This window comes from Emydura macquarii, unplaced genomic scaffold (genome assembly GCF_026122565.2).
Source record: "Emydura macquarii macquarii isolate MOO-44397 ecotype Brisbane River unplaced genomic scaffold, CSIRO-AGI_Emac_v2 contig_2768, whole genome shotgun sequence".
Classification (NCBI taxonomy): Eukaryota; Metazoa; Chordata; order Testudines; family Chelidae; genus Emydura; species Emydura macquarii.
Genome location: NW_027132905.1, coordinates 25,121,395 through 25,134,680, shown reverse-complemented (window position 1 = coordinate 25,134,680; position 13,286 = coordinate 25,121,395). Strand labels below are relative to the sequence as shown.

Sequence of the window (13,286 nt, the reverse complement as noted above, 5' to 3'; positions counted from 1 at the left end):
ATTTAGGCTAAGTTGACACTGTTATAGGAACTGCCATAGCAGTTCACATCAGACATCATTTCAAGTACTACAGCTGTAGCACAACGTTACATAGAACAGCAATAATTTAGATAGGATGGTGGATTTTATCCCTTCTTTAAGAATTTTGTAAATTATTCAAGGTTACTTTTTTTCCTGCTTTCCCTAAAAGGAAGGAAATGTTAATTAAATTTGAAACTTAGACCTGTTCATATGACAACTGCAAGCCAATATCAACACTGACTAAAGATGGCTGCAGACATCCTACAACTTCCTATCTATATTTCTAGAGTCCCAAGCACCATAGTTTTTATAGTAGATATATATATATAATATGTATAATATATAACATACAGATAACATATGTATTCTGTAGAAAGCCACAGAGCATACTTATGCAGATCACCTCTAAAAGTTATAATGTCCAGAACTTTCAGAAATTGTTTAGCTCCAAGAATCTTTAAAACAATCCTGATATACCAGACCAGAGAAACTGTGATCTATTCATTATGAGCCCTGGTTTCTTTTGTCAGTTCTATTCTTTCATGTGCTTAGATTAATAGCAGATAGATGGATTGTGGAAACAGCGTGTTCTATCCGTTGCTTCTATTGAACAGTTTTTGCATCTCTTCATATTTTCCATGGTATCTTTTCAAGGAAAAAAAGTCTTGGTGATTTCTTTTTTCTTTGGAGATTTGGAGGGATAGGGTGTGTTTTTGTTTTGTTTTAAATGAAGCAGAGATTCTTCTTCGTTGGTTGCACAGGTCAGCTCTGTTAAGAGTCTACTTCCAATCCGATTGGGATTTTGTTTTGACAGATGATATTTTATGGCCTAATATGCATGTGCATCTGAAGAGCATGTACCTCCTGAATACAACGGGATGTATGCAAGCATCTGGATTTGCACCTTAAAATTGAGTGCAATTTTTATGGGTGAGCTAGGTTGACCACATTGTTGTATAACTACTTGCTTACCCCCATACCCTTTCAACTGACTGCAACAAACCCCGTATTCATGATGGTAGAGCTCATCTTAGTAAGCCTGCTGCAATTTAGCTTTTCTTTGTAATTTAGATTTGATTTTTGATCATTCACCATACTCAAAACCAATTCAGCAATATTCATCTACAGATTATTTTCATATGTATAAATTGTGCTCATTGCCAGGGGCTCCATATGCATGTACAAATAACCGTCCAACAATACACAACAGGAATTGACTATCAGAATAATTAGATCCCACCTAAAACCATTTCTGACTTCTTACTTACTGTGTGTATGTCTGTCTCTCTCTCTTTCTCTGTCAAACACACATACGCACCCCCCACACCCACCAAGGAACTGAATGCACAGACGAGACTTCCACTGAGTGCTAAAAGCAAAAGATTTGGACTCAGATGGATCAATGGAGAAGTGATCTCTGGAGCTAAGGGACTCCCACTATACCTACACTGCCTCTAGTGTTAAAATGTTCCAACTGAGGGATTGTTAGCCAGCTTCCCTTCTGGAAAATTCAATTTCCCTTGCATTTTAATTCAATAACTCTCTTGTAGCCCAGATCCAAACCATTCAGCTTTACAGAGCAAAACCAACACCTTGAATTTCACCTGAAAATAAAAGGAGCTATTGCTGCCTTTGGAGAGCAAGTGTCATATGTTCTTATGTCTCAGACACCTTTAAGTAAACGGTACACAGATACTTTGCAGAAGAGTGTAACAATTTACAAAGTTGGGGATTAATCTAAAATACAGGATAGTGTTACCCCCTTTTTGACCTAGCAGCTAGCCAAAAAATCAGGATCTAGCAGATTGTTCCAGTTAGGATGAGAAATTGGTAGTAGTCAGGTATTTCTTTGATGCAGCTTTGTTTATCTTCAAGAACGTACAAAATCCTGTGTTTCTGAACACAGGAGGAAACAAATAGCATGAAACAGCATCTTATGCTCACAGCACCACACTCTTTCAGCCTTCACCAAACCCAAAAACCTCTCCCCAGGCTTCTTCCCAAGGCCTTACACCATGCTTTCAGTTGTTCCTTCAAGTGGTCTGTCTTGCCCTCTGGCTCTGTGTTCTGCCTTCCCTCATGTACACATTTACCAACAAAATTCAGCAAATGCAACTCCTCCCACTCTGTCCAAAACTGGGCTGGTTCACATACCCCCTTTCGTCTTAGGTTGAGGCTTGTGATTAATTTATCCTTACAGCTAAGTTAATTGAAGGGCTCATTCACACCTGCCAGTCTCAACAAAGTTTGTGATCCATTCACAGTCACTAGCATCTCTCATCCTAAGAACAGATAATTCATAGAATTTAAGGCTAAAAGGGACCTTTATCATCAAGTCTGACTTTCTGTATATCACAGACCATTACGTTTCACCCAGTTAACCCTGTATTAAGCCCAATAACTTGTCTTTGACTGAAGCATAACTTCCAGAAAGCACCCAGTCTTGATTTGAAGACATGAAGAGACAAAGAATCCACCCCTTCTCTAGGCAGTTTGTTTCTATGATAATCACATTCAGTGTTAAAGAACTGTGCCTAATTACTCATGTGAATTTGACTGGGTTCAGTTTCCAGCCACTTGTTCTTCTTAGCCCTCCTCCCCTAAATTGAAGAGCCCTTCTGTACCCAGTGTTTCCTTCCTATTTATACATGGTCACCAAGCCATCTCTCAGTCTTTTTTCTGATAAGATGGATAATATTCTAATGCTCTGAAAAGCAAGAGATTTTTGAAAGTCATCAGAAGAAATGCTAACGGGGCTACAGGTTAAATCATTTGTATAAGCTACTCAGACAATCAATTTTAAGCAGGTACTTGCATTTTAAATTAATAGAAACATTGTTTTCTGTAAGGTAGACTCTCTCCTTAAAATACATGCATTAAGTAACTCACTTCAACACAGAAGGAATTTACATGTAAACAGGACAGTAACTGAGGCCCAAATCCTGCCGGCAATATTCAGGGCTGTGGTCACAGTGTCTTTAACAGGCTCACTTGTGTTAAAAGGGTGACCATGATTTAGCCCCAGTATCTGAATCCTAAAACCAGTTTAGCTAAAGACCCCAAAGAATGAATACTGCAGATACAGCATTAGCAGAAACCATGAAATCAAGTGGGCTTGGATGAAAACTGATCTTTAAAGCATGCTGAAGAACTTCTAAAAAAATCATTTAAAAATACTACTCACTATCAAGGTGTCATCTCGTCCCATTGATATAACAGTCCTGTTTACTGTGCGTAGTAGTTGTACCATTATTTCCTGAATGTGATGGAAAGTTGATTCCTGTAGAATAATACGAACATGTTGACAAACTAATTTTTTTAAAAGTAGAAGAAAGAAGTAGATTAGTAAACTGCTGACACTTTCAATAGATGAATGGCACCATCGAGTGAAACAATGGACTAGTCTTGCTTGCCCTGCTCACATGAGCAATCCCACTCATTTCCACAGGATTACTCATTTCAGTAAGGCAAGCAGAGTCTGACCCTGCTCTTGCCAACACCTCTATCTACTCTCATATTAGTTCCAATCAATATGGGTGGTTATCAGATTATCATAACATCCTCACAACAGAGTTCATATGTCCAGGAAAGAACTGAACTGCAGCACAACAAGCTACAAATACTAGTAGCTACCAAGTCTGCATGAAGCTCAAGCTTTTCTTTCTTTTTTTTTTTTTTTTTAAGAAAAGATTTATGATTAAGAAATAATCATACAGTGAAGGAAAATTCCTGGTTTTCAGATTTGTATCTCAGAAACAGACCACCCACCACTGTGGTGGTAATCTTTCTTCATAAGGCACTTACATATTATGCTGACAAATGCAGTATAAAAAACTATATAGATGGAAGTTACTCCATGGATCCCTCACTAAACTTACTCTGCTAGTTAACCAAGAGACTTTTTGTTATCTCTCTAGGAATGCTTTGGAGTTTGGGGTTTTTGGTTTTTGTTGTTAACATAACTCTCTCAGAAATCACAGAGATTAAAGTCTTTCAGTTAACACTGTATAACTGGCTTCACCTGCCAGAAGACCACACAAGCAGATTTTTCAGACTTAGGTAGCCTTGAGAAGTCCCCAAGTACATGAGCCAGACCTATTTTTTATTTAACAGAGCTGTAAGTATGCAATTCTTTGTTCATACTAGATATTGTGTTCCATAGCTTCATATCTGTCATGATATTTGTTGGGATTTTACAAACTGAAAATGATTGGTAGTAGTCTCAAGTGACATTCACAAGTTTTTGTTTCTGAAATGCATGTCAGATCATAGCAACAGCTAATAAATTTGTCTGCATTTTTATCCCAAAACCTAATTGTACAGGATTTATAACCCTGTAATAAAAGAAATCAGTATGTAATACAATTGGGCAAGTTCTCAAACAAATGTTTTCCAAAACTTTAAAAATTTTTCCATTCCAAACAACTCAACATCTTTTCACACAAAGATTAGGGCAATATGATTCTGATGTTAATTTAACTGATTTTTCCTGGATTATTAGTCCCTTCATACTAACTGAATATGTATTTTGCAGCTTTTTATACTTTATAAGCTCATAATATCATGCTGTACTATATTTTGCTGCTAAAGAGTTATTCCTCAGTTCATATTTGTGACAAGTGACAATTTTTTGTAATATATCTTACGAATCCTAGGCATGCCTCAGTTTCCCTATGTACATTTCATTGCTACCCAGAGGTGCAAAAGGGTTAACACTGCTCCTGGAACTGTGCAGAACTGTGCTTCTGTGTACCCTTATGTCACACTCACGATCTACAGGAACTAAGAGAGTCATTAAAAAACTGGCTGAAACCGACCCACAACAACAAAGGGTCAAGCAAGCAAATGCACACCTAACAGCAGAAAACCCAGCAGGCAAGATTTGTGACCTGAGCTGGAGATCAAGGTATAAAGGTGACTGGAAAGAAGGACCCTTCTGGATGGACTCAGGAACTCCTGACTAGTTGAACGAAGGGACAAGAGAGGGAGCCAGAGATTGAGTCCATCATCACAGCTGGGCTGGCTCATCATGGCACTAGTTTCACCAAGATGGATCATGGCTTATCTTCTGCCTTTCTATGGCTATGCTAACCTAAGGACTTTCAGATTCTGTTCTTCAGGTGATTAATAAATGGTTATGTTTTGAAAAGGCTGCCTGTGCCTCTGTAAATATTCACTGAGAACATTAATATTATGGTCCTTCATGGTGTAGCCTCCTGCAGGACCCTGGTTTGGCTGCATTCTTTGCAAGAAGCCACTGAGACAGACCAGATCCGAAGGCCCAGACTCTAGAGTTGTGGAGGCCACCTGTCTGCCCCTGTGGAACTGTGTGGGTCTTTGGGGCCCAGCATACTAAAGGGGTTACGCCCAGGAGACTAGTTACAGGCTGGGGCAAAGACCAGACCCGTGACTCTGTGGCACTGTTTAACACAGGAAAAACAAACCAGCAGCTTTATTTTATGCCATCAACCAAATTGTTAATTTTTGCAAACTATTGAGAACAGAAGTCGTAAACGGGGGAGTTTTGCAAGGGAGTTCTCCAGGTGAAGGAAGAGCAACTATGTGACCCTTAGGATGAGTTTGTCATCTGGTTGTTTGCTTGCTGCTTGACAGACGCATATAATGTGGTCTGTTTGTCTGGAGAGCTGAGCCTAGCAGCCTGCTTCTTAGCAAGGCTTCGATCCCTGATCCCTTTAGCACTGCTTAACTATTAACTAGGGACAGGGCTACTCAGGGAGAACAGGGGTTTAAACAGCCAGCTCCTAAACTACCTGAGGAGCTAATGAACAGGAGCAGCTAGCAGGAGAGTTTTGCGAGGGAGTTTAGAGGGGTAGTCTGAGAGCCAGACACTCCAGATTAACATTCTCTACATGTAGGCCAATAAAATATATAGGCCAATAAACAGCCCCCTCCCCTCTCAAAGTCCCGCAGGAGAGTGGGACAAGACAGTGTATAGTACAGAATGCAGCATGTCTGATTACCTGCCTTGTGGGCAGGTGCATGTGTGTATTCAGAGCAATGGGATCATGGCCTTCAGAGACTGTGTACAGACCCTGTAGACTAAAGTGGATGAACTGGAGGAGCTAAAGGAAATGGAGGTACCTAGATGAGATTGTCCCATACACAGCAGAGCCTCCCCCCTCCCCCCCGTCTAACAGCCTCTGTGCTGTTGAGAAGGATGAAAGTCTTGGGGTGAAGAGAACAACAAAGTGGAGCAGAGGGAAACAATACCATAGTAGGGATCCTCCTTCCAGATGATGTCATGATATCATCTCGCACTGAAGCTACCTCTCCGGGGGAGGGAATGCCAGTAATTAGGAAGAGACAAGTAATAGTAATAGGTGATTCAATTATTAGAAATATGAACAGCTGGGTTTGTGATGACGGAGATAATCACATGATGAACTGTCTGCTGAGTGTGAAGGTTACGGATTTCTCAAGACATCTACACAAGCTTATATTCAGTGCTGAGGAGGAACCAATGCTTGCAGTACATATGATATATGTGATACAGAAGTATAGCAGAAAATACATATACCGTATGCAAACAGGTAATCTACAAGAAAACCTTTTACATAATATTGAAATTGTGCTAAATATTTCTAAATGACAAAGAAAAGTGTACTAAAGAAGGAAGAATTGTTTTGCTCCAGAACTGAAGTACAAATATAATTAAAATAATTGTGATAAGCTTTACAGATTATAAGTCAGAAGCCCCATACAAACATTTATTACAAATCTTAAAAGTGTTGCTCTGTTACTGTTACAGTCAGTATCTGCTCTTGATAATGTGGCTAGCACTCAGTAACATACATAGAGGTTACAATAGTATAGAATATATGCATAGATTTGTTTGTCAGTCTTGTACTGAAAACATCTGCCAGCTACAGATGCTCTTGTTTTCAGCAACTCCTTGTGTTTCAATAGAAGACATCCTGTTTATTACTTTTACTTCAGTACTTTCCATAATTACTAGCATTATTTTAATGTCAGACCTAAATTCCAGGAGATAATTAGCTTTTCATAATCTATCCTCTTGGCAAATTTTTCATATACCTCCAGATCATGCTTCTGAACATTGTTGTATTTAGATCCAAGTGTGATCTACTTTTTCAATCCTTTCTGTAGACATTTTCCTTCTCTGAATGTACTCTAAACATCTTCTGTCTACTCATTGATGCCTAAACTCAGTTATTCAGCATTAGCCCCGTAGGTCTTGCCTTGAAACACAGGACATTTGATATTGCTGTACAAAGGGAGAATATTCAGATTTAGCCCCTTTTATAAAAAAAAAAAAAAAAACACTGTGGTGTGAATCTACTCTTGAAGAAAAAAAAATTATCCTTGTGCCCTGTGACTCAATACATTGTGACAATTTTCTGTGGCAAGATGCTACTACGTTAAGTCACTAAACAGCACATTAGTAAAGGAAGAGGGAGGCAACTTGAAGTAAAAAAGAAAAGTGAATCAAGCTGCAAAATCCTCTAATCCTTGCAATTCTCATTTATATCAGCTGAAAAGTAAAATGACCCTTGAACTAAGACATCTAACCTTCACCCAAAGCATTTTCATAAGTTAAATGAAATAAAATAAATATCCCACAGGGCAGATTCAAAGGATTTTCATCAATACACTTGCCAATCTACCAATTTGTGTGATTACTTGGCCATTGAAAAACTCCTTGCACCTAGCAGCTGGAAATGTTATCTCCTCGAATTTTTGATTGCTGAGCAGTTTTTGGACACTCCTCTTAAGGTGTGCAAAACTACTACCCTTTTAACAGCATCAGCTTCATAAGCGTCAGCAGCAGACCTGGGAGTATCTGTCAACTTCTTAGAAAGTGTTCTGTGTAACTTCATGAAATCTGCAGACTGTCGTCTTTTCACCTCTAGAAGAGGCTGAGAGGCTGAGTCTCGCTGCTAGAATTGCAGCACTTTTAAGTAGTCTCCTGGTAAGAATTCTTGTCATGAAATTACAGAGCATGGACTTCAAAAGTGACAATTCAGCTAGAATTTTTATGTGCAGTGCTGTAAGAGAGTTTATTATTTGTCCCCAGTTAGAATTTAAGATGTTTATATTAATCATAATTCTCTTTAGTGTATTGATTACCACTACATTTGGAAAAAATGCAGGCTTTTTTTAAACTTGAAAAGCTTCAATCTTGAACTTCAGTACTCTTATGTGAAAAAATTGCAGCATTAAATATTGAGAGCTCCAGAATACTAAAATCATATATTGGCACTGCTTCAAATGGCCAAGGAAATATGGAAACATTTAGGTCTACAGTGCATCAGCTTCCCTCCCCTGTACTCAATTTCATTGCTGTCATAGCCTCTGATGCTAGGTAGCATACATTTTTTTAAAAAAAATACCATTGCCAAACTTTCTACTGAAGTTTCTTCTTTAATGTCTTATATTTTTTGTATTCCCGTGATAGTTTTTCTAGGCATAGGTCTCCTTCCTGTGTGAGGAGGTTGTGTCCCAGGAATTTCCCGAAAACTCCTAACTCAACATTTTAATAATCTGATTTCAGCTAATGCATTACTTTAATTATAATTTATATATCATGGGACACTAATCCCTCATCTAAAACAGAGGTGGTAGTTTAACAAAACCAGTTGTTCCAAAAGCTGCAATATTACATCTGTATTCATAGGCTGAAATTGTTTCTTAGTAATTTGTCTCGTACTTATTCCAGAAGAATTTAAGGAATCATTTAAAATCAATTCTCAAAAGGATTTTCAACCTATGAAATACTTTCCTGTGGAAGTCTGAAAAAACTGAAATACTACAAATCTGATGACCAACATATGACACACATGGCGATTTCTGACAATCGCCTTGAAAAACCTTATTGCATTAAGATTGTCTATTATGGGTCGGGATTGTATGCAATTTATCTAGAAGTAAGATGGGACGCATGTAATAACTGGAAGTTCAAAAGACTATACTGAACACATGCCAGACAACTATGGACTTTTGGGACAGTAAGTGTGAAGTGGATTTCTTAGGGATTCCCTGGGGAGAAAATGCAAATTACCTAACTCCAGTTATGCAAAAACCCAGTCTTCTGAAGCTATGGCCTGAGGAGATGGTCTTTGTCTGCTGATTATGTTACCCAAGGCCAAGATCAAAGACCTGAACTGTATAAAGAAACAGATGCTCTGCCCAGTCTGGGTTCTGGTTCTGAATACGACACAGTTATGAATTTCTAACCCAGGGGAAAGCCAGCTGGTGGGTTTTGAAAGACTGACACCTCCCAGAGCCCAAGATTGGAGTTGGGGAGGGATCTCTGGTCAGATTTTTAAAGTGTTGGTTCATCTATTGTTTTTAATAAGTTTTCTCTGTACTGTTTGCACTTTAAAAAATAAACATTCTTGTTTCCCAAGAGCTGCGTGCTTATAACTGTGGGCAATAAGGACGGCATTGCCTTTGAAGAGAAAGCAAAGAACAGATACTGGCCTTTTAGACAGTCTGGCTGGCAAAGTGTAGGCCAGGACCTGTGCAGCCTTTCACAATCTCCTGGCTAGGAGGGAAAGAGATGAAGGTCTCTGCCCAAGAAAGGTGATCACTAAAGAGCCAGGAGGTTCCAGTGTGTGTCCTCAGGGGACCACACAAGGACATTACAGGTGCAGTTGCCCTGAACTGTGATGCAGTTTCTTGTTCCAATAATTAATATACTTTTCTTCTTGATTTCTAACATCCCAACACACAGAATGTAACAGTGGGTATTCAACCATTTGAATGATCTCTATATATGGTATTTGTGAACCTGAAAAAAACCTAAAGTTTCTCAAAACCTTTGCTTGCCAGCACATTTTGTTCTGTTTTGTTTTGGAAAGGCATGCTTTATTTTACTGCACTTTGGAATGCTTTCCTTGTCATTACAAGAGAGTCATACATTCAGTCCATTAAATTACAGGACTTTAGAATTATTGGCGCTTTTTTCTTAGAACCCTGTGAGGCAAGTGCTTGAGCAGAGAATTCTGTTTCTCTCTAACCTGTAGGATATACAATTAGTTTTGAGCTTTGGTTTGGTTTTTGTTTATTTTCAAACAATGTGTTTGGAAACCTTTGGAAGCAAAGGAATTGGCAGGCCACAGCAACGCATACATTGTAAAAGGACATTTTTAACTGAATTAAGGGGAGCTGAGGCCCAGAAAGATAAAACAGTGAAACACTGAGTCATATTTGTAGATATGCTAATAGTGAACTATTATTTAATCAATGATGTGATAAAAGCTATAAGGGAAAAGACTTGGAGTATTCTCTACTCCTTAAAAAAGGAATAAATCTATCAATGGCAAAAAAGAGTTACCAACTTACTGACACTATAAATGCTTTCCTTATTTGCAATGTACAGTAATTTATCAGCTGGTTCACATAGTATTGTGTTAACAAAGTCTCTCCTTGAGCTTTGATTTATTGTGAGTTATCATCTAAAGCAGAAAACAATGTAAAAAACCTATTTTTCATCCATTCACTGAAGCCTCAGAGAAGGCCTAAAGTAATTTTACTAAACTTATTAAAAAAAAAAAAAAAGGTACTTATGGAGAGGTGGGGAAAAAAGTCAGATGAACTTTTAGTCTCAATAGCGTAACTATAAGCTCCAGTAAATAAAGTTAAAGTTCAAGATCTACTCTATTCTGATAAGCCATTACCTTTGTTAGAATATTTCCAAATAAAGTGCCTTCACTTACGTAATTCAGACACCATACACACCACTCTGATGCTAACTTACTTTCCACTTCCTACATGTCTAACGTAGTTCTCACCTGTATTATTAGCTGCTTTATACTTACAACAAAATTAAAGGGTGGCGGTTTGTTTTTGTTAGTACTGTATCTTTTCATCTTGTTCGTCACTGGGTTGCCATATTGTTTTATAATTTTTTTCCACTTGACAGTGTCTCAGAAGAATGAGTGTTGTGTACTCAGTCAGGTGTGCTCTTAAGTCAAATTTCACTTCACCAGGACCATTTATTACCTTATTCATTCAGGGAAATTCCTATTGAGGTGAATCAATATTTGGCTATGTTCTCCTCAGTTCGTTAAATAAGTTTGTTGGCATGGGGACTGGAAGGATTTAGGTGGTCAGTTGCCATGGGTACTCCGAGGATTTAAGGAGTGAGATTGCACAGATTTATGTTCAGTTTGCAGTTGCAGTGTTTTCCTGTTTTGTTTTGGTTTGATTTTTACTCTCATAGGATCACAACTTTGGCCATTAGGTTCTCACTTGAGAAGTGTCAAAACTTCTTATCAGGGAGGAAGTTCCAGGGAATTGCCTCAAACCTGAGAGTAGATAGTTTGAGGCAATTCCCGGGAACTACCTCATTGATAAGGTAAGCCCTTTTTCCTGTGTATTAGGCATCAACATACCTTGGGCATTGGATTCCCAAGGAAGACTTACATCGTTTCCCAAGCATGAAGTACTACTGGGTTGTAGGCCATGATACACATTGGCTAATCCAGGCTCTAAGTCCTTGGTTTAAGCAGACAGATCCAACCCTGGTTGTTGCCCTGGATCAATAAGGGTGAGTACCAGAAACAGGTAGAGAGCTGTTGCCTTTCCCATTGCTGCCAAAACAGGTTGCCCTGAGAACTAATCCAGTTATTAATTTAAGTTGTAGCCACTTGAACAAAAATGTCAAGTTTCCTCACTGCTTCCTGCTATTTACTAAGTCAGCATTTACCAGCAGTTATATTGCAATATGAGATATCACTGTTTATTTTATAATTGAAAGTCAAATTACCCTCATGTGTGATATCCTTTGGTCAATTTAGGCATTTTAATTGACCGTCTTCATTACTGGCAATTCTAAATTCATCCAATTCTTTATTTTCTATCCATTGCTATATCTAAACGTTATGAATGCTAAGCTGCCAGAAGTGCCTTAAGTTAGTCAAAGGCAATGGAAGTTTCCCTAAGTAACATACTACTATACTTCAGTCATGACTCGGTAATCCAACCAGTGGCTTCTCAAGCAGATATTTCAAGCTATTAGTGTTATGAAATTCCTTGACAATTCATTTCTGCCCCACACAGAGATTGAATTCAGAACTGCAGAGATGAAATGTTAATTACAAATTCACTTTACCATGCAATCCTGCACATACAAAAATGCTTCTTCTATTTAAATAGAATACTACAGACTAGAGTAGAACCAAGTCATCTTACGAAAGAGCATCAGACCACACATCAGTGATATTTAAGTAGTTATTATATAACAAAATTCAGCAAATCTTTAGAGACTAATAGATTTTAAGATTGGAAGGGACCACCATGATCTAAGTCTGACTGCTGCACATGGCAAGCTTCAGAATCTCACCCACTTACTCCTGAAATAGACCCCTAACCTCTGGCTGAGTTACTGAAGTCCTCAAATCATGGTCTGAAGACTAAGTTACAGAGAATTCACCATTTACACTAATTTAAACCTGCAAGTGACCCAGTGCCCCATGCTACAGAGGAAGGTGAAAAATCCCCAAGGTCTTTGCCAATCTGACCTGACCCCAAATATGGTTATCACTTAGACTCTGAGCATGTGGGCAAGACCCACCAGGCAGACACCTGGGAAAGAATTCTCTGTGGTAACTTAGAGCCCTCCTCATCTAATGTCCCGTGGGGATTTTTGCTATTGGCAGTCACCGATGGGCCACATGCCATTGTAGGAGTCCCATTATATTATGAACACAAGGCATGTGACTGTCCTACAACTGAAATTCACAGGTGATTTGAGGCACTAGCCTTTGAAGGATTAACACAGTAAGGGCACTGTTAGTGATGTGACTTCACTTACAGAACGGCTGCTGTACTGCAATTATTTCTAGTTTAACTTTACTGCTTAACTCAGGCTTCTAGGTGTTTTGCTCCAGGGGATCCAATCGTTCTCAGAAGGGCTCTCAAAAGATAAGCAGTCAGATGACCTCTTTGCATCTTAGAGTCTTCTGCCATCGGTCTGCTGCATACCTTGAGCAAATCACTTCACTCCTGTGCCTGAGTTTTCCTTCTCACCATTCTTGTCTAATTATATTATAAGTTCTTCTAAATCAGACATTCTCTTCCTATCTATCTGTACAGTGCCTACAACAATGGGGTGCAGATACTGACAGGGGTCTCTAAGCACTACTCTAATACAAGTAATGAGGAGGAGTTAGAGCTATTACAATAATAAGCAGATTTCCAGTAGATTAAATAGAACATTTTCAAATCACCTATGCTGAGTTTTAACTTTATACCAGAATCACTTCAGCCTAAACTTATAC

At 38.6% G+C, this 13,286-nt stretch overlaps 1 protein-coding gene across 2 annotated transcripts in view; it reads right to left on the bottom strand.

Annotated features, from left to right (window-relative positions):
- The window catches only part of DOCK2 (dedicator of cytokinesis 2), a 407,820-nt gene that overhangs the window by 249,723 nt on the left and 144,811 nt on the right, over positions 1-13,286 (bottom strand). For both annotated transcript variants that reach the window (XM_067566685.1, XM_067566686.1), the window contains exon 23: positions 3,206-3,301. In XM_067566685.1, the coding sequence (XP_067422786.1) occupies positions 3,206-3,301 (96 nt within the window). The remainder of the gene's footprint in view (positions 1-3,205; positions 3,302-13,286) is intronic.